The 20,727-nt window shown below is 41.1% G+C and overlaps 2 protein-coding genes across 3 annotated transcripts in view; one reads left to right on the top strand and one right to left on the bottom strand.

Annotated features, from left to right (window-relative positions):
- The window catches only part of wdr25 (WD repeat domain 25), a 55,916-nt gene that overhangs the window by 8,072 nt on the left and 27,117 nt on the right, over nucleotides 1-20,727 (bottom strand). The gene's annotated exons all lie outside the window — the stretch shown is intronic.
- Nucleotides 1-20,727, top strand: part of begain (brain-enriched guanylate kinase-associated) — a 50,759-nt gene that overhangs the window by 25,162 nt on the left and 4,870 nt on the right. For both annotated transcript variants that reach the window (XM_079573881.1, XM_079573880.1), the window contains 3 exons: nucleotides 1,217-1,283; nucleotides 17,635-17,742; nucleotides 20,238-20,321. In XM_079573881.1, the coding sequence (XP_079430007.1) occupies nucleotides 1,217-1,283; nucleotides 17,635-17,742; nucleotides 20,238-20,321 (259 nt within the window). The remainder of the gene's footprint in view (nucleotides 1-1,216; nucleotides 1,284-17,634; nucleotides 17,743-20,237; nucleotides 20,322-20,727) is intronic.

The raw sequence follows: 20,727 nt of genomic DNA, 5'->3' as shown, positions 1-20,727 counted from the left end.
GGACACAACATAGAGGAAAAAACATGCTCTGCAGAGTTCCCTATATGTTTCTATGCCACTGTAACAAACAGACCAGGATTGTACGAAAAAAATAAAAGTCCATATCAAGAGCGTCTCTATATTGTCACACCAGGCATAAACAGCGCGTTAAGTGGCGTTATGAAAGTCCTTTACGGCTTGTCCAGGCTCTCACATCGCCTCTCCTCTCCGGTTGGGCACCACTGATCCTTGTTATGACTGGCAGCCGCCCAGCCGCTCCGCTCGGCCCCGTTACAGCGGTGACGGATGGCCTCGGCACGGGCCTGGCCAACAGTCTTTACGCCTGTCTCCAATGAGCCCTCATAATGGCGGGTTTTACAGTGGCGTCCTCCATCACTCAGACAGTCGCTCGTATCCTCGCTGCGATATAAAAACCTCGGGTAAATCTTCCTTTACGGCCCCGCCTCTGCTTTCGTGTTGTCCGCGAGTACTCACACCATTCATGTCGGCGTGCTTTATGTGGCCATTAGCCGCGCTCTGTCAATGCTCTCTGAAGACTGGCACTGAACACTGAGGAATTAGAGAGTAAACAAAGAGGGGGTGTTATATAATGAAAAGGATGATAGTGGTCAGTGTAGTGCATTTTGTTTGTTTATTACAGTTGAGATAATATGAGAAATATGAGAAATAAGCGGTGTGGCAACAAGATGCCAATAGATACTTTGCATACATTGTTGTGTCTTTGACATAGTCACAACAAACCCCATGAAGGTGTGTGGAGGACTTTGTGGTTACAATCGAGTGAAATAGTTCAAATCAAGTATTTTTGACGACTTGCTGAAACGTGAACTGTCTCAAACTTTGTAAACAGCACAAGCAAAAAGATTCTGAGGCACTCTGTTGTGGAAAACTGTAAAGTCCTTAATCATGCACATGTTTTGGAGGTGCAAACAACATTATACCATGGTTACAAGCATATCATTTTGCATAATAAATCTCCCCTAAGCTGTAAACTTCTATGAAATGGAGAAGATTGTTGTGTGTGTGTTTTGTTCAGCACTCCCCCAGAGGCTCTTAAAGCTCTCATTAATCTTTTTATCTTCAGATCAGAATCCTCGGCTCCTTGTTGCCTGAGCTATAAATATCTGACAGAGTTCCTCCAGAGATTGCCTGTATAAGTGCGTGTGATTGTGCATGTATGTCAGACTGACTGATGCCCGATGTTTTTGAACCGCAGGATCCAGAGCAGCTATGCAGCCCTGCAGAGGATCAACCAGGACCTGGAGGACAAGATGCACCGCACGGTCAGTCAGCGGCCCACACTGCAGCTCATATAACATATAAAATACACGCATTGTAGTAGACCAATCAGAGACATCAAAACAAAGTTGGCATATGTTGCAAACCTGGCGAGCCACCCATTCCCTGCTCTGTTTCTGAATGCAGGAGCATCTACAACCCTCCTCACAGCAAATTGTTTCCTCTGACAGATTTTACGATGTTTTGCTCTTAGTTGTTTATCTGTCTCACAAAAGTCTTGCCTATCATTCACAGTCGTAACTCTTTTGAATGAATGCGATGCTGATTACATATGGGGTCTTGCTGTTCCCAGAAATATCGATCTTGACCAGTGGACCTATGTGGGAATAATGAAATGACCAGTGCTCGTAGCAATACTACTCTTTTCACGTTGGGGAAAGCATTTCATATAATGCTAATATTGAAAACTACATTTAATAGTATTGCATTAACTAGTCATTAATCATGTTAAAGTGATAGTCTGTAAGTTTGGAAAGTGAGGAGAGATTGAATGAAATTTTGAAGTAAACAATCAGATTCCTCCCCTCTTTAACCAGAAAGCCCTTCTTAGTTTGCAAAATGAGGAGAGCAGGAACAGAATTACCAAAAGTAAATGATGAAGCTCTGCCCTCTCCCTCCTGATTGGACCTGACTGGCTGGTTCACCGGAAAAGCTTATCTCATTGGTCAACGCGGGATACCAGACTGATAAGTTGCTGAGATCAAGGAAGGACTTTGCAAAAAATAATATATTATTACTTACTTTGATTTTGTACAGTTGAAAAAAAAAATACATTTAGACCATTCTATCACTTTAATGTGTAAAGAAATCTATGAAATAAGGCAAGAAAACATAACATTTTCGCTCCTGTCACCTGATTTGGATGGATCAGTCAGTGTTTTGGCACTAAACATGTAAGTATCTGTTAGTGCTGCCTCACTTTTTAAAATCAGCATCATTACCCAAATGAGTACTGAGTTGGTATCTCAACATCAATAGTGTGGTATTGATCGGTCCACCTTTAATTTAGAGCAAACATTCTATGTTCACTCTCGTCTGATTAACAGCCTGTGGTGCCATAAACTTCTATGAAACGGATGAGAAAGTTGTTTGTGTTTTGTTCATTGCTCTCCCAAAGGCTTGCACCAAAATGCACTAAAGTACTGGGTCAGCAAAAGGTCAGCGTACAGGGCACAATCCTGAACAAACATCAGCTAAGTCTGAGTTGTCAGTCTCTGGTAAGTGCCACGCGGCGTTCACAAAGTCCATCAGAGCAAACCAAGTCCAGCGCACATGCCTGAGCTCCGTGCCCCTTTCTAACCCGCGTGCACTTACACTATACTCCGCCACTGCAGTAGTTACCTGGAAACAGCAACTCACACTGCTGTTCCAACGAAACAACTAAAATGTTTCATCTGGGGAAAAACGCAAACAAAAAATGGGTAGGGCTGGATACAATTTAATGATACCATTGGGAAAAAAGGTTTAGGTACTACCGGTACTTCCGGGCCAATGTCCACACTGTTCCCTTTCCATAGTGGTCGAACCATTTTGTAGCACTGTTTAAAAGCCCGGAGAGAAAAATGTAGAGGCCTTTAAGGTAGTGAGCATCATTGGGTATAGATGGATCAACAAAGACCACGGTGAAAACAGGTGGAGGAGAACACCCAACAGCAACAGGTCTTTGACGACGTAAACATCAGGTCATTACGGTGGAACAGTCATATTGTTATTGTTAGCTAAATGATCCCTTGCGTTCTCTCTCACGTCAAAGATCTGCTATAAACCAGTCTGTCTTTTTTTAACGTGACATCCATGTTAAATAAAACACGTAGGACTGATTTTGCCCAGGCGCCAGAAACACATAATGGGGAAAAATAGTGAGCTAGCGTGTCTGCATCGCCAACAGGATGAATGCACAAAGTAGTCTTACGGAGGTGATTGGTTGAGAGCGGGCTGGCAGAAGCCGGGAATGAAAAAACCCGCTCTTCTCGTTTCAATTCATCCCCTTCATGTATCATAAGCCGGAACACAAAGCAGGAATGTCAGAAATAGCATGTACAAGCTGGGTTCGCGGCTGCCCTCTGACCCAGAGAATGAAGACATGCGCAAAACCTTTGGGCTTGAGGGAATAAACAGAAGCTGCTGCGTAGTGGCTGAATTACAATGACTTCTTAAAATATTCACAATGGTCCTCCTCCTATTTCAATTCGGCTCACTCCGGTCCCCAAAGAGAGGCTTTATTTGCAGTCAGGATTAAAAGAAGAAAACACAAAAAGCAATAAAAGTGTCCAGGAGCGCCTTTAAAAATATCAAGGCGTACATAATAAAAGGTTGGTTATAGCCAGTCAGTGTGGCTACCCTTTAAGAGGCTGTTTTAGATTAGGAAAGAAACGGTATGGAATGAATTTTCAAGGCGCACAACAAGTCCACAACTGAACTTGTTGTTGAGTATTAATTCTATCTAAGTATTGATTTTCTAGCCGAGGCTCTACACGCCATTCCATCTATGAAAGCTTACAGACGTGCAGCCACATCTATCCCCTCTAAAGATTGAGCAGGCCGCCGCTGTTTGTGCTCCGAGTGTGATCCGCGCTCCCTGCTACACAAATCAATGATTATATCAGGAAACGTGCGGCGAGCATTGGCCACAGCTCACAGCGCCGTTTTTTTACATTCGCAGATTCAGCCGTCAACGGTGTCGCCGTTTTTTTTTAAATGATGTTCTCGCTGTCCTGAAGGATCTGAGGACAATGATGACATTTTAGTCGTGGCTTTTTGCTCCACCGCGCCCCCTCCCCACACCCCCTGAAATGAGAAAATCCGGCGTAATCGATCTGAACACAGCTGTTTAGCGGCAGAAGCGCTCTCATCTCTCTCCGTGCAATTACATGATCAAAGGCGGGCCGCGCAATCAATGTGTGCAGTAATTGGTCTTACCTGACACGCCGCCAGCACAGAACTATTAAAGAGCTTTCGGCAGTCGTGCGTGGCTACTTCGCCCTGACATAGCCTACCGAGTCAACAATAGAAACAATCTGTGATATCCATTTTAAATATCGGACATCTGAGCTTTGGCGAGAGTAATCAGATTTGGCCAAAGCGTATGCAGAGATGCAGAAAGCCTTTGGGAAGCTACTTGGAAAGAAGTGGCCAGATACAGAGAGGTGATAGGATAGCTATGGAAAGCAGGTAGGCAAACGTAATTCCTGCTTCGCTGTTGCCAGTTCAGTTTGGCGCTCAACTATGCAGATGTCCCGGTCACAGGGTTGGTTTTCTGCAGTATTTTCCAAGCCTTATCCAAGTGCTCACTGGAACTTTCTATGAATTCTGACAACATTTTTCAAACTTTAAATATAAAGCAATCATTTAAAAGCTTGATGATGAACTAAGTAAGTCATGCCCCTAGAGGCCATAAGCGTCACTGCAGGTGGTGTAGCATGTTGCATTTTATTTTACTCATTAATTGTCCTTCAGAGTAAATACAACGCTGACAGAAAAGACAAAGGGAGAGAGGGATATTGTACATTGTGCCACAACGGAGATCATGTTTTTCACTCAAACGTGGCTGTAAATACTGTGCAATTGGCGCTAGCCCACAGTTAGCTTTGCCCATTAGCCTGTTAGCTGTTAGATTGCATTAGTGTGTATTGCACCTCTGACCTGGTGCAGGAAAGTTGCAAGGGTGGTTTTCTGGCCAGAGACACCAGGGGGAGATGAAAGACCCCCCAATCATCCCATTAACACTTGTATTACCCCCAGAGGGACTACGAAAAGGATTTATTGAGGTAAACAAGTTACTTAGTTCTTCTTTAAAGTTCTTGATATTATTACTTGAGCAAAAGTGCAGATTAATTTATAGCGGGTCAAACATTACTGTGAAAGTTGGTCAGTCAAATTATTACTGGTTGTTTATTATTGTTTGTTGTAGAAGATACTTGAGTCTTCTAAGTAGAAAGTACAAATCAGTTAAAATAAATCTTATAAATAACTCCTTAATAATAACTTCCTTGTTTTGAGTCATTGGCGTTGACAGTACATGTGCACAGCGCCTGCACTGTAAGGTTTGAAATGGAACAATAACGTTTTACTTTGGAGCATTCGTAGAAATGTTGTGGAGTGGAACATATGATATTTATCTTTCAAATGTAGTGAGAGTAAAAGTTCCCAACAAAATGGCAAAATGGTGAGAAATGAGGGAGTTACTTACAAGCATGAATGGGGAAAAAGCCCATAGTGTATCTAATAAAATATAGTATAAAGTAAAATGTAAAATATGACACCTCCAGCTCAGAGCACTGTCATTGCCGTTGCTTAGTGATCCTGCGCACAGCGGCATTTACATGTTGAGGGGAAAATGTTCACGTACAGATTCCCCGCCGTGCTCGCCCATATAATCGCTGGAGTGAGAAGTGTAATAGCCGTGTACATAAAACACGGCGCATGTTTGAAGCGCTCATGGGTAGAACGCTGTGATCGGTCACACTTTGTAAGGGCCCTGTGCTCCGACACGTACAACCATCTGGAGAAGAGAGGGGGGCGGAGCATACAGATGGCGTGTCAACATTCATGACAACTAAAATCAGTTTTGCATGCTCGCTCGACACAGGCAGTGTTCTGATACGAAACGTGTTCTGCTGTCGACGTCAAAATATTTCTCAACACTTATATGCAGTGATTTTCAAACTGTGTTCCCGGGGCTGCGTCTGGTGGTGCATGTGGTAAAACGGGCTCACGCGGGAAACAGGAAATCCCTGCTTTCATTTGCACAAGAGAAAATGACATTGCACTGAATTGCAACATCTTATAGTGCATTACATTAATCATGCTTATTATCAAGTGGTTAAAGGACAATGTATTCGCTTGGCTGCAGAAAACAACAAGACAGTAGTTAATGTGTGCCTCTTAATAAGCGTAATGTCCACTTGATCATAGAGTGGCCCAGTGAGACCGGCCTGAAGTAATGGGGCTAATGCAGTCCCTGTTATCGGGTTATCACAAGTACATGAGGCGCGTGAAAAAGAAAGAGTCTGTTCACTGTCTAAGATAGGAAGTATAGGAGGTATAGGAAGTGCTGATGGGGATGCGAGGGGAGGAGGGTCTTAAAGGGAAAGATGGAACATGTTTAGAAGCCAACACAGGGAGACTTGTTTAGATCAATGTAGCATTTTCTAACAAGCAAAACGCAAGAGAATAATCACAATGTGTTGCCACCAAATGCTAGAAAAAGCCTAATAACACCACTCTAAATTTCTTTTGACAAGAATATGAGAAGAAGCAGCTAAGAGAATAGGGTGTGTTAGGGTGTCTGGATGATCACTGTCAGGTCTCCCGCAGAGAGCGCAGGGAGTGTGAGGGAGCGTTTGAACCTGGCACAGTGCCTTCCTTCCACTGTCCTCTCTCCGAAGTCACGTGGAAATACGTACTGTGCTACAACTTTCTCAAACCTATTGCCCTAATTGTAAACTAATTAGAAATGATACAAGGGTGAAGCAGGAAGTTGGTGGGAGGGGCAGAAGCTCGAGATCCCTGTTTCCCTGTAGTGCTAAGACCATTAGATCCCAGGCTCCTGCAGACCTCAGCCAATGTAAAGGGGTTCATGCATAGTGATTATCTGAGGAATTCATTGTTTGAACAACACAAATAAATGATGTGTATTCGGATTTGTATTAATATCATGATGTACTGTGTGTTAAACCTTTCGCAGTGATTTGGGTGATTCCATCGTAGTTTTACTTGGTTTGTGTTTATTAAATTTTGAGATTGTACTGTTCCTTTGGGCCTCCTTCAATGGCTATTCCTGGTTTGTTTGGGGGGAAGTGAGTTTGATCATATAATATCATAAAACCAATCAAATGTTTGCACAACCAGTAAATATGGCCCAGTTTTTGAATCTTCTTTAGAGCATCGTTATATTGCTGTTACTGTCTATTATGGAAAAGTTGTTTCCTTTCTCCGCAGGAATAAAACTGACTGCTGTCAATCGATTAATTTTCAAATCGGATTAATCGCACAAATTTCAGCAGCACGGTGGTGCAGCAGTTAGCGCTCATGTCTCACAGCACGGAAGGTCCCGGGTTTGATTCCCACCTGGGCGGAGCCCTTCTGTGTGGAGTTTGCATGTTTTCCCCGTGTCTGCGTAGGTGTACTCCGGTTTCCCCTACCACTAAAAATATGTACAATAGGTTCCCCTCTGGGGCCGGGACTCCCCTGGAAGACTGATTGATGCTCTGCAGAGTGAGTGGTGTGTGGTGTAGCCGGGCCTGGTCCGGTTGGGGACAGAGAATGGAAATTAGCTTGAGCTATAATCCTGCATTTTAAGTATACTGTACTTTGTGTAAATGCATTGTCTCTTTTAAATAAATAAATACAAATACAAATACAAAAGAGATTCTTAATCTCAGTGGGACTTTCCTGGTTAAATAAAGATCAAATAAATACATTAGTTAATCTGTTATTTTTCCTGTATTTACTATATTTATTATTAATACTTGGTTGACATAAAACACTCTGATTTAAAGCATTTTCCCACATTTCATTAACCAGATATTCACAGTTTCATAATTCTATGGGAAAAGTCCAACAGCTTATAACAGGGATCTCGCTCGCCCAAGGCTTTCGACTTTTTTACACATGCTTGATAATCACATTTTAGATACATTTTCTTTGGGTCCTTGACAATTTGAACAGCAAACTGGGGCATAAAGTGTAGTCGTTAAGTCATGAAGTCATTTTCGTTGAATTACTAATTAGACAAGCCTCTTTGATGCATCAGTAGCTCTCTGCCGCTTTTGTTACATAAAAGAACCTCATTGTTTAAAAAAGTGCTTTGTCTTTAAGGTACAGGAGTGTGTTTGGTCAAAACAGAAATGAACTAAATCAATTTATGATTAATGTACTCATTATTTTTTTCAATTAATGGTGAGTTAAAGCTTTAACTTTGACAGCCCTAAATAAAACACAGACAGGACACAGTTTGCATCATGTTACTATACAACATGCCATGTACAGAGCTGTAGCAGATCTATATTGTGTTATATTGAGTTCAAATTTGATGTCTTTCTAATACAACAAATCTTCATCTTCTGTATGACTCAAGTATTTGCAGAACTCAAGTGACTAAAGTAGATGTATAATTCGTTTGCTTTGAAATGGCTCGTGTAGTTCCCTCCACTGCGACAAACAAGTGCAGTTTAGGGCCAGGAGAACCATTTCATATCTTTTAATCTTGCAATATCGCTGTAACACCCGTATTGAGGAGAAGTCCCTTTAGCGCATGAGGCGGCTAGTTTCAAAGCAATTACTTTCTGGGTCCTTTAATCAGTGTGCATTGCATTTGAAATGAGAGCTGGATGTAAGGCGTGATCAATAGAAAAGATCAGACTATTGTTGAGGCTCACATGTAAAATCCATCGCTTGCCAATGTAGATCAAAATTATTTATGCCGTGCGGTTGTGAAGCGATACCAGGGGGCGCTGTGGTCATTATAAAGCGCCAGATCAATTCAAGCTGCAGTTTATCATATGTGACTGGAGCGTGCCATGGGTGAAAATGAAAATGATTTGTAGTGTTGGGAGATGGTGAAAATATAGAGCATAAATCAATGTGTTTTTATGAGCAGTCAGGAGGGTTTGCTAACTGGTCAGGCTGAGCTGTTCAGCCAGTGTGCGCACTATGTTAGGTCGTGGATTTTATCATCTTTTTTGCATATAAGGAGAAATCATATGAGTAACTTGGTTCAACTTGGTTTGCAAATGTGTGCGAGTGAGATACTGAATTATCTCCAGGTCAAACCGGGTCATTGCATCTAATTAATCTGAGAAAACCCTTAAAGTTAACAAAAAAAAATAACTTATGGCATTAAGTCTCTCCTGCTGGGACGCTGTGGATTTGCTGGTTTAACTTTTTGTGATGATACATTAATAGTAATGAGAAGAAAGTGTGTGCGGGCTAGAGGGCGAGGGCCTTTGGCGCTGCATGCACACATTGAACCCATAACCTCCTGGTTCTTCCTACTGAGCTCAGCTGCCATCACCTAAACATGACATTAATTAACTATAAGCAGATATAAATTTAACACAAATCCCTATGGTGGCAGTGGAGTGTGCTGTGGTGCAGTCGTGAACACTGAATGTCACTCTCACACCTAGAGGTTATGGGTTCAACTTTATCACCACTTGTGTCATTTTAAGACACTTGTTGAGTAAGGAATGCTGTTTTGACTTTTGAGCATCTTTAAGACGTTTGGACCACCCAGCAGGGGAGAATTACTCAATTTAAGAAAGAACGTATTTTTAGCCATCAACATGCTATCAAATCAGTGGCACCTAAATGCAGTTACAGAGTAGAATTGCCCACAATGGATTTGAAATATTGAATATTTTGGCAGAGGACAAACATATCTGATATACAGAACCCTGCTGAGATAGATATTTTGGCCTGTAAATTTTAAATCCCCACTGCGGACATGCTACGGCCTGTCCCATACTGTATTCATTTTGAGAGAAGATTCACTAAAAACCCGCAGTGTCCACTTTGTCATGTCATGGACCGGTGTCTCATTACAGCAGCCCCTCTCAGGCTCGGCAAATCCAATCTTTCTTCAAACAGTGATGCAATTGTTACCCAATCTTGTACTTTGAATATATATATATATATATAGATCACATATATATATCTCTAAGAAAGGACTTTCAACTTCAAAACTAAATCCAACTATCTGCCCCTTCTTTAATAGTGGCCTGACACAATGGAAAGTATGGGGACTAGGCTTTGTCCATGACAGCTGGTACAAACTTTGGGGTGGGTTTGATGGGACAACAGAGGTCTCTTTCAAGCATTTTTGTCATTCTTGCTATGTGTTTGTTTGTTCTCTTTTTTTTTTTTTTTTTTTTTTTTTTTTTTTTTCCTTTTTTTTTGGGGGGGGGGGACCCTGTCCAGGTCCTTTTTTTTATTGCTTATACAATATCATACAAAGACTTATATCAATAAATGGATAAAATAAATGTACTCTCTCTGAATGCCCGTGGCTTGAATTCCCCTCAAAAACGTGCAAGCGTTTTAGATTTCCTGCACAAGAAAAATACACAATTTGCATTTATACAAGAAACACATTTTTTAGAAAAGGATGTATTTAGATTCCAAAACAAACACTATAACGTAGTTGCTGCCTCCTGCCATACTAAAAAGAACAGAGGTGTTTTGATTGCAATTAGAAGGAATGTATCCTATACAAACTTGGGCACTGGGGGCAGTAAAGACGGCCGCATTACTTATTGCAAAATATTATATAATGGAACTAAAATCGCATTAGTTTGTGTATATGCCCCAAATTCTTTTGATAAACAGTTCTACAACATGTTGAACTCTATTTTGTTAGACCTTCCTGATCACCATCTTTTGATTGGGGGTGACTTCAATGCTGTGTGGCTCCATTCCATTGACAGAACGGGGCAAAATGAAAGCGGTGACCAGAAAATGGCTTCTTGTGAATTACATAAGTTAGTTGATGAATATGGTCTGTGCGATGCATGGCGACTTATGAATCCCCAAGCCAGAGAATTTTCCTTTTACTCTGCACGCCACAAGACATTCTCAAGAATTGATTATATTTTCATTTCAAAACCTTTATTCCAAACAGTTTGCTGCAGTGAGATGACTCCTTTTGCGTTAACAGATCATAGAGCGGTGTTCAGCTCATTTTTAATAAACTTGAGTAAACCACGAGCCCCTCGATGGCGATTTAACAGCTCACTATTAAATAATCACGATTTCTTAAAGACACTGTCTGAGGAATTGAAGTTTTTCATGAATGTGAACCAAAAATCAGTGAATGATCCTAGAATACTCTGGGAAGCAGTTAAAGGTTGCATCCGGAACACTACTATAAGCTTTGCCTCCCAATTAAATAGAATGAAGAAACTTAGAATTGAGATGATGGAAAAAGAAATTGCGGTTATAGAAGAAGAAATGGTAACTAAAATTACACAAGAAAATACAAAAAAGCGTCAGGAAAAACTTGAACAACTAAGTGATCTGTTAAGGCAAAAGGCTGAATTCCAAATACAGCGGGTACGACAGAAACATTATTTAAATAGTGCCAGACCCAGTCGACTTTTAGCTCTAAAAATTAGAAGCAGTGAACAACTGGCCAACATTGCTGCTATCACAAATGAAGAGGGCACTGTGACCTCAGACCCAGTAGGAATTAATAGTACACTGAAAGATTTCTACAGTAAACTATATACCTCTGAAGTTGTTCACAACGAAAAGGCATGCAGTGAATTTTTAAGTCCTCTTAACCTGTGTAAGCTAACTCCAGAAGCTGCTGGCTCCTTGGTAAAACCAATAACGTTAGATGAATTAAGCAAAGTTGTGAATTCAATGAACAAAGACAGGGCTCCAGGGCTTGATGGGATACCACCAGAGCTTTATGTTACCTTCTGGCCTCAACTTGGCCCGCTATTATTAGAAATGATCAATTATTCAATAACAAAAGGGTCTTTCAGTGATGGTAGCAATGTGGCCATCATTTCATTGCTACTGAAAGCAAATAAACCGCCCACCGATTGCTCCTCCTACCGTCCACTTAGCCTTCTCAATACAGACGTTAAAGCCTTTGCAAAAATTTTAGCTACTAGATTAGGAGATCATATGACTGAATTGATCCACAGCGACCAAACAGGATTTATTAAATCGAGATTAGCTTCTGATAATATTAGACGATTACTGCATATCATAAATACTTCCTCAACATCTGATAACAAAAACTCTATTCTATCATTAGACGCTGAGAAGGCGTTTGACCGGCTGGAATGGAGCTATCTGTGGGCTGTGCTTCAGCATATGGGTTTTCCAGTGGATTTTATAAACATGGTTAAAACTCTGTATGCTAATCCATCTGCAATTGTGTTGACGGGTAATGTGTGCTCGCCCAGGTTTACTGTATCTCGCTCATCGCGACAGGGCTGCCCCTTATCTCCTCTGTTGTTCTGTCTCTCTTTGGAGCCAATAGCACAATTACTCAGACAATCAAAGGAAATTGCTCCAATTAAGGTTCATAATACATTTCATTGCATCTCTTTGTACGCAGATGATATCTTAATTTATACAAGTAACCCTTCTGAATCAATACCTTATATTCTTAAAACCTTCGAGTCTTTCGGGAACATCTCTGGATACAAAGTTAACTGGGGTAAATCTGCTTTTATGCCCCTGGGTCTAGCAAGTTTGACTGGATCCTTATGTAACATCCCAACGGTCTCAAACATGAAATATTTGGGAGTTCTTATTAATCCTTCCCTCAATAGGCTGATTGATAACAACTACAAAAAGATGCTGCTGGCCATAGAGAGTGATCTTAAAAGGTGGAGTCCTCTCCCAATGTCATTCCAGGCTCGTCTATCGATTATTAAAATGAATTTATTGCCTCGTGTTAATTTTATCAGTTCCATGATACCCTTAGCACCACCTCAAGGCTACTATAAAAAACTACACTCGCTTATAAACAAATATTTATGGAACCAGAAAAAACCAAGGATTAAAATTTCAACCTTATACAGATTGAAATCATCAGGTGGTGTAGGTCTTCCAAATTTTGAGTGGTACTCTTGGTGCTTTGTATTAAGATCACTCTTTTCATGGTCCAAAACCAACAAGTCAGCAGCGTGGATGCCTATTGAAGAAGAATTAATAAAGCCATATGGTATGCCCAATCTCTTGTATTCTAAATTACCTTTAAAAATAGTTAAAAGCCAATATGGGCCCATTATTGCACATCTTGTATCTGTTTGGAATCAAGTCAACAAACATCTGGGCAAAGACAAAGATTTTTTTCTTCAAACACCAATATTTCATAACTATTCTCTCCTTATTGATAAGAAACCTATCTCTTTTCCCACATGGGAACGCAAAGGAGTTCACAATCTAAGAGATATTATAGGACAGCATGGTTTAAGGGAGTTTTATGACATACAAAAATGTTTCAATTTACCAGGCTCCTCTTTCTTTCTTTATTTACAGTTGCGAACTGCTATGCGTTCTTATGGGGTCCCTTGGGGATGCACGCTAAAAAATCATCCTCTCCACACCATTCTGAGCAAAGCAAAAGCCACTGGCATTGTCTCGGACATGTACACATTATTAGTTTGTTCTTCACAAAAAATATTGCCCATTGAACAACTTTGGAAAACGGAATTGAGGGACCACGTGGAGTGGGATTGGAATCACATCTGGTCAAACATCTCTCTCTCTTCAAGAAATCCCAACCACCAAATGATCCATTATAAAATTATTCACCGAGCCTATTTCTATCCTAGGAGACTGCATCTAATGAAATTAAAAGATAATCAATATTGTGATTTCTGTCCAGACAATACCATTGGCACTTTTCTTCATATGGTGTGGCAATGCCCTGGGGTTTTACATTTTTGGGAAAACGTTGCAAAGATGCTCTCAAACATCATGGACAGAGCCATACCCTGCACTCCGAGGCTTCTTTTGTTAGGTGATACTTCCAACCTAAATCTGACTATTAATAATCGTAGAATCTTATTAGCCGGCCTTACCGCTGCTCAAAAGATGGTGGTTTGCCGATGGAAGACAGTGCGGCCTCTGACTGTGAGGGAATGGCTCCTGTCCTACAGAGATATCATTCAGTTGGAGCTCTCTGCCGCTCGAATGCATGGAGCAAAAACTGAAAATATCTCATGCTGGTCCAATTTATTAAATACATCCAAACTGGATTAGATTTCACGTTATAAACTACAGTGCTACAATGAACATGTGTTGATGTACTATTTGTTGAAAGAAAGTTTATTACATAATGATATGTACTATATGAATTGTTCAATGTATTGTACATAGCCATATGTATACTGCTATTTCTGTGGATGTCTTTGACGGAGGAAATTAGCGCCTTGTATTGCTCAACTGTACATTTTGCTTCACTTATATATGTCAACCTGGACAGGGTTTTATTTTTTTTGTTTTATTTTTTTTGTTTTATTTTTTTTGTTTTATTTTCAGTTTTATTTTTATTTTTTCATTTTTTATTTATTTGTCTATTTTTTTGGGGGGGGAACTGCTTTTTACGCAGTTTTGAGCCTCTCTGCCCATCATAAGGGAAATGGGAGGTGGGTAAAAAAGAAAGGGCTATAAAATGAAAGTGTAACACATGCAAAAAGGTGCAAAATGCCAATGTAATGTTACACTTCAATAAAAAAAATTGATCACAAAAAAAAATAGTGGCCTGACACAATGGAAAGTACCCTACCTTAGATTAACAATGAACAAAGTGTTGCGCGGTGAACATCTTGCCGGTTCTTTGGAGAGGCAGGAAATTTTGATGCAATTTTAATTACGGCGTCAGGCCTGGGAGGAGGAGGCGCAGCTGCTCCGACTATATCTCCCGCGCTCGAGTTCATTCTGTCACTGAGACAGCCTTATCAGCTCATGCCACGCACAAAGGAACATCGCAAAAATTAATATGCAAATTCATCTATCGCATCGGTGGGAGATTGAACCCGCGGAGGAGGAGCTTGTGTCGTTTCATGTAGAGATTAAAAGCGACAGGCTATAGCAATAATGGCGGCTTTTTATCCGTGGTGTAAAGTTTGAAGTTTGTAGAGAAGTTTTTGTTACGTTCACACATGCTTTAAGGGTTTATGAAATGCAAAAATAACTTTTTTTTAATGTTAAGGTTATTTGTAATGATTATCAGGACCCTCTACCCCATGAAAGTTGTAAAATCTACTGATAAAGTCATCCTTGTGAAAAAACCAGGATGTTAGGAAAGTTAGGAATCAGTTGGACCACATGCTAACAATTTCAAACCCCTAAGAAACATTAGTTGGAATTTGAAAATAGGTAAATTTTGGAACAGGGCCTTTTAAAGTTAAAAGTGAAATGCAAATGCAAAATTGTGAAAAAAAAAAAAACAAAAGAGAGAAGAAATTCCCCCTGAAACATATTGTCTGTTTAGTTCGTTGGAGCTGATTGTGACTGCATTTTTTAAAAGTTATCCCCGTTTCTTTCCCATATTGCGCAAACAGTGACAGATCCCAGGAGAAGCAATTACTGAAGATTGTAAGTCACACAGGAGTATTGCAATCCGCTGAACTTAAAGGGATTTGGGCAAAAGCAGAAAAGAAACAACATGTTGCCTAATTAATTGAAAGGGATTTAAAGTTAAAAAAAAAGCGAGCTACGTCGGTATTGCAAATTATGGAGGTTATGCGTTGAGTGCAAAAATGCCCCAGAGTCTGTCTCTTGATGAAACCAGCCATTTTGTAGAAAAAAAGGAAAGTTTTCGGCTGAGTAAAACAGCAAAAAAAGTATACACTGTCTGACACCCCAAAAAAGAGTCCACAGTATGAGGACAATAATCTACGCGGAGAAAATGAGTCCAAACTCCACATGTGCATGATGGATGGGCGCCGGTCCTAACTGGCTGTATGCAGAGTGCAGGGTAATGATTTTGCATGTGATGAATGGAAGCCTAACACAATCAGACCGGAATATCCATCCTGCCGCGAAGCCTAAACCGACTTTAATCGCCTCCTATTAGTTTCCTTTTGCACCGGAGAGTTTCCAAATGCTCACGCGGAGAGCTCGTTCGTGAGCCACTGCGCTCTGATGTATGATTTGTTTGCGCTGCTATCGGTGCGTGACAGGGGACGCATCATTTCTGAGCTAACAAGGTGGCCCACCTGGTCGGGAAGGTGAACGTGCACTTCGGAATTAGCAGCAGATTTCATCTGTATTAAAGGAGCTCGACCTGATTTTTTCCCATTCAGATCCTAAATGCTATAGCTATTCTATTATGTAGTCTATTGTCGCTGTTTTGTACTATGTTTCGTCAGGAACTATCTAATTTTGAATAATAAAATTAAAAAGTGGTCAAAGTGCCTAATTTTGTGACTTGAATAAAAGTACAGATATTACTGGTCAGATGTTACTCCAGTAAAAGTTGCTCGGTCAAAATTTGACTTAAATGAAAGAACCGACTCCTCCTACCCAGCTCTGACGGAGCATGCTCCGGGATCTTAACTAACCGCATAAGCTCCAATGCTAACGGCCTGTCAATCAAAGTACAGCCCCCATTAGTATACAAGATTTCTAAAATGTACCTCACGAAACTAGCCTGGTTTCTTTAATTGTGTCTAACCCAGCGTTATCACAGGAGGAATATCTAGCTGTAGAAAGTTCCAAAAAATTAGAAACCAGGCTTTACAGTTGCTTAAATCGTGTGTAAAGTGCAATGCTATCTAATGGAAAACTAGCTTGTTTTGCCGCCCACATATGGAGGTATTGCAGCAATGAAGAAGAACTTTATTTATATAGCGCCTTTCACAGACATAGTCACAAAACGCTTTATATGAGTGACACATCTGCGCCAACGGTCCCTCTGACAACCATCATTCATTCACGCACACACACACACACACACACCGATCATTCTGGCCTATTGTACATGTTTTTAGTGGTAGGGGAACCGGAGTACCCGGAGGAAACCTACGCAAACACGAGGAGAACATGCAAACTCCACACAGAAAGGCCCCGTCCAGGTGGGAATCGAACCCGGACCTTCTAGCTGTGAAGCACAAGCGCTAACCACTGTACTACAGCGCCGCCTGGCGGGGAATGGCGGCTCCTGGTGTCGTGGTCATAAAGCAGTGTAACCAGCAGCCATTGACGGCAACACGACTGGGACAATCCCTTTTTCCTTGTTGTGAGCCAATGGCACACATCTGCGCAGCACCACCTACTGTTCTGGCTGAGTCACATGGTCACATGGCCGAGTATTATATTTATCTTTCAAACATAGCGGAGTAAAAGTAATATGTTTTCTAATTTGCTACTAGCCATCTCTGATTACAATGGATTTGATTTGGTTGCTTTAATGTTATTTTTAATAACCTACGAGTGTTGACTGTAGTTGTATGTGCATGTTCTTTTTTTTTTCCTAAATAGTTTCTATAAGTAGAGAGGCCAGTGCACATGCAGACACTCGCGCGGTAATCCCGTAAACGCAAGTGTGGCCAGTACCAGAGCGGGGTAATTGAAATGATACGAGCTGTGGCCAGTTTAATCTCCGTCTAATTAGGACCTGCTTGTTCTCCCTGCATTGACTTATGACTCCCCCATATCAGCCCCTTCTGTGCCGGAACCTCATCCTTCTCACTTTATCTGCACAAAAGCCCCGACTGTTTGAGTCCCAAAGCAAAAAACACATCACCACTAAATGTATGTTTCTTATCATGGCTGGTTATACACATAAAATATGACCTGACCATTTGTTTCTTTCCATCTACTTTTTAATTATGTCACACTGAAATACTTTTGCTTTGTATGCAGACCCAGCACCACGAGGAGGAGAAGAGAGCCCTGAGTCGAGAAATCATCGTCCTCAACAACCACCTGATGGAGGCCAAGATCACCATCAACAAGCTCCGCGAAGACAATGTGAGTGTGAAAAGTAACCAATACTAGTAAAATAAATTTTTAGGTAGTTTTACTTACAGAAATGATCAAATAGATAGGTTTTACAGTACTTGTCAAGTTCTTCCAGTACGTTTTTTTGAAATGGCACTTGGGACTTTTGCCATTCCCTGATCATAGACCTATAGTAGCTGAATCTAAAAATAATTCTCATCAGAAACAGCAGAATAGACCAGTAAGAAAACACCAGCAACAGATCAAGCCTTGTTTGGTATTGGCAGCACATTTAACCTTTCCATGCGTTATTAAAACGTGTGTGAAGTACTTTTTTCAGTAAATTTAAAAGTGGGTACTTTACTTTTCACGCTGTGTGCCGCGATGCCTCTCTTGTGTGTAGAGAGAGCTGTAGAGTTGTCCCAGTGGAATTATGTCCCATAACAAGTTAGCTCACTGTCAGAACTCCATGAGGACTTTGTTTACAAGAAGCGGGTGCAGCGGCCACAGTCAATTACAACTTAGACCTGCACCACATTCAACCCCCCCTCCCGCCTGTCCCCTTCAGTCCTCCAGGCTACGCCCCTTTGGAGGGAGATTTGAACAGAGAATCTGTGACGTAAGCCTCGAGCAGTGGGGGTGAGAATCTCCCCATATTTTCACAAAATCATTTTACATAAGTAGCATTTACTGTACACTGTAGACCAAGACTAACTTTATTCAACCACAAAGGAAATGATAGTCCCATTAGCATTATACAAATACTTAGCACTCAAGGACGCTTAACCTGGCCTCAATCAAGGACTCACAAGTCTGTAATCACAAAATGCATTTCTTCTGTTTTTTCCAAATTAGATATTTTGATAAATAGATTTGTGGGTGTAAAGTTCAATACGTAGGAGAAAAAACATTGTTTCTTGCTTTACGTTAGCTCTAACTAGCAAGTCAGGGCGACGGAAACTGACGTGAACACAGGGCTCCATGATTTTGGCAAAAAGAAAGTATTTCAAGTATTGAAATTGTGATTTAACTGAAGATTCAGTTGCAGTGCAGTTAATACAAGGAAATATAGAAACACATTGTAACTACAGTAACAGCAGCGTTTGAGATTATGACCTTAGCTATAGCTATTCAAATTTAACTGCTGTCATGCAGGCCGCATTATAATGTTCAGAGATGCTTTGTGGTGGAATTGTTAGTCCCATTTTACGACTTAAATGTGCTTCTCACAAATTGGGCAGTTCTTTTAACATCGCGGAAAAGTTCAGACGTTTCGGTTCCAGCTCCCAGTCCAACCTGCCAATACACACCAGAGTCTCCCCGGCCTCTTTTTTGGCAGCCTCCTGTGTGAAGCCACTCATCTGAGCGCTCTCATCACATCCGCGGCAGCCCGGCTGTGTCCTGGATATTTGTGCTTCACGGAGCCAGTGCCGATAGAGGCATTAGCCGTAAGCCGCTGGGCGTTTGGAGAGTGATTAGACTCAAGTCAATGCCTCATCCCACCGAGCGAGAGGGGCAGCAGCCTGTGGTCTGAGCTCTCAGGCAGGAGCCGGCGGTGGAGGTCTTTGGGAAAGTAAAGTACAACATGTCTCTGAATACAATGCTTGCAGATAAGGAGTGGGAGATTGGAGCGAACTGAAGACAGGGAGAATTTAATCCAAAAAAGCAGGACAGCAGTCTGTGTGAGTAGGAACAAGCGGGATAAAAACAAGGACTTCCCTGAATGGGGGATTGTTTTTTTGTCAACAGTTTCAAGCCATTCATATTATTATTCATTCAAATCAATTTAAACTTATAATTAAAGCAGTGCTCTGTTTTGTACAAGCATTGCTCACAAGGCTGACAAAATAATTTGAAGAAACCCACAGAAGATGTTTCTGAAAGGCGAGTTCACCACTGCTCTAAATATCATATGCATTTGATATGTTTTCTATTCTTTAGTTTGTAATATCCTTAAAGTTTAGTCAAAATTTAACTTATTTAAAGCAGCACTATCAGGTGTCAATAGAATACATCTTAATCGAGCAGTTAAAGCTTACTATTCACGTGACACAGGCCTGTAAAGTCCGATTGCTCAGTCTCGCTCACTCTTAACATTTTTTTTCTTTTCTTTGATAGCCAAGTTTCCCGGTCTGGAACGTGTAGATAAGTAAATATAGAGCCCACATTGAGGCGAGCAAAGGACTGGGAAGCCTCTGAGCATTTAGACTTCCCTCCAGATGAGGGGAATGGATTGGAAAATCATTAGCTCTTCAGACGAGAGTCCAGCTGCAGCAGGTGATATTAGGGACCAATAAATCTGTTGTCCAGGAAACGGGCACATAGGCAAATACTTACTCTTGCGCAAAGATATGGCCTGTTGTTGAACTAGCCATTGACTGGAAAATGCACTACTTTTATTGAGGCTTTTTGTTGTTGTATTCACTGCTGTGTCTCTGCGGTTTTCTGTTGCCTAACGACTTATCATCACAGTGCTCAGTGGATTTGACTGTTTAAACGTGCTGTACCCGTTTCCTCCACTGCAGGACCTGTACAGGAAAGACTGTAACCTAGCTGCCCAGCTCCTGCAGTGCTCCAAGTCCCACTACAGAGTGCACAAGATGTCCGAGGTGAGCTTTGCCCGCTCTTTGTTAGTGTGAATGGCCACCAACAGATTCCAAGGAGGAGAGGCAGTCTGTATAGAGGGTACTGATAGCGTTTTGGAAAGAAACAGTCAAAGAATATCCACAAATGATCTTTTTTTTTTTTTTTATTGTTAGGGATTGTGCCAATAGAGGACATGAATAAATGAAGAATAAAGTGGACATGATGAACGGACTTTGAGCGGAGAGCTGCTTAGAACAAGTCCACTGACGATTTATGGGATTTCAAAATGTGGAGGACTGCATCTTTTAAGCGAAAAATCCCGGAAATACAGATCGGAGCACTAAAGCAGTTGATAAAGAAGCTATGACAATGATGATGAAAATGAAAGTTGTGAAATACTGAACATGGTAAAAGTGAATGAATGAAATC

This window comes from Gobius niger (genome assembly GCF_951799975.1).
Source record: "Gobius niger genome assembly, chromosome: 16".
Classification (NCBI taxonomy): domain Eukaryota; kingdom Metazoa; phylum Chordata; class Actinopteri; order Gobiiformes; family Gobiidae; genus Gobius; species Gobius niger.
This window is presented reverse-complemented; position numbering and strand designations above follow the sequence as displayed.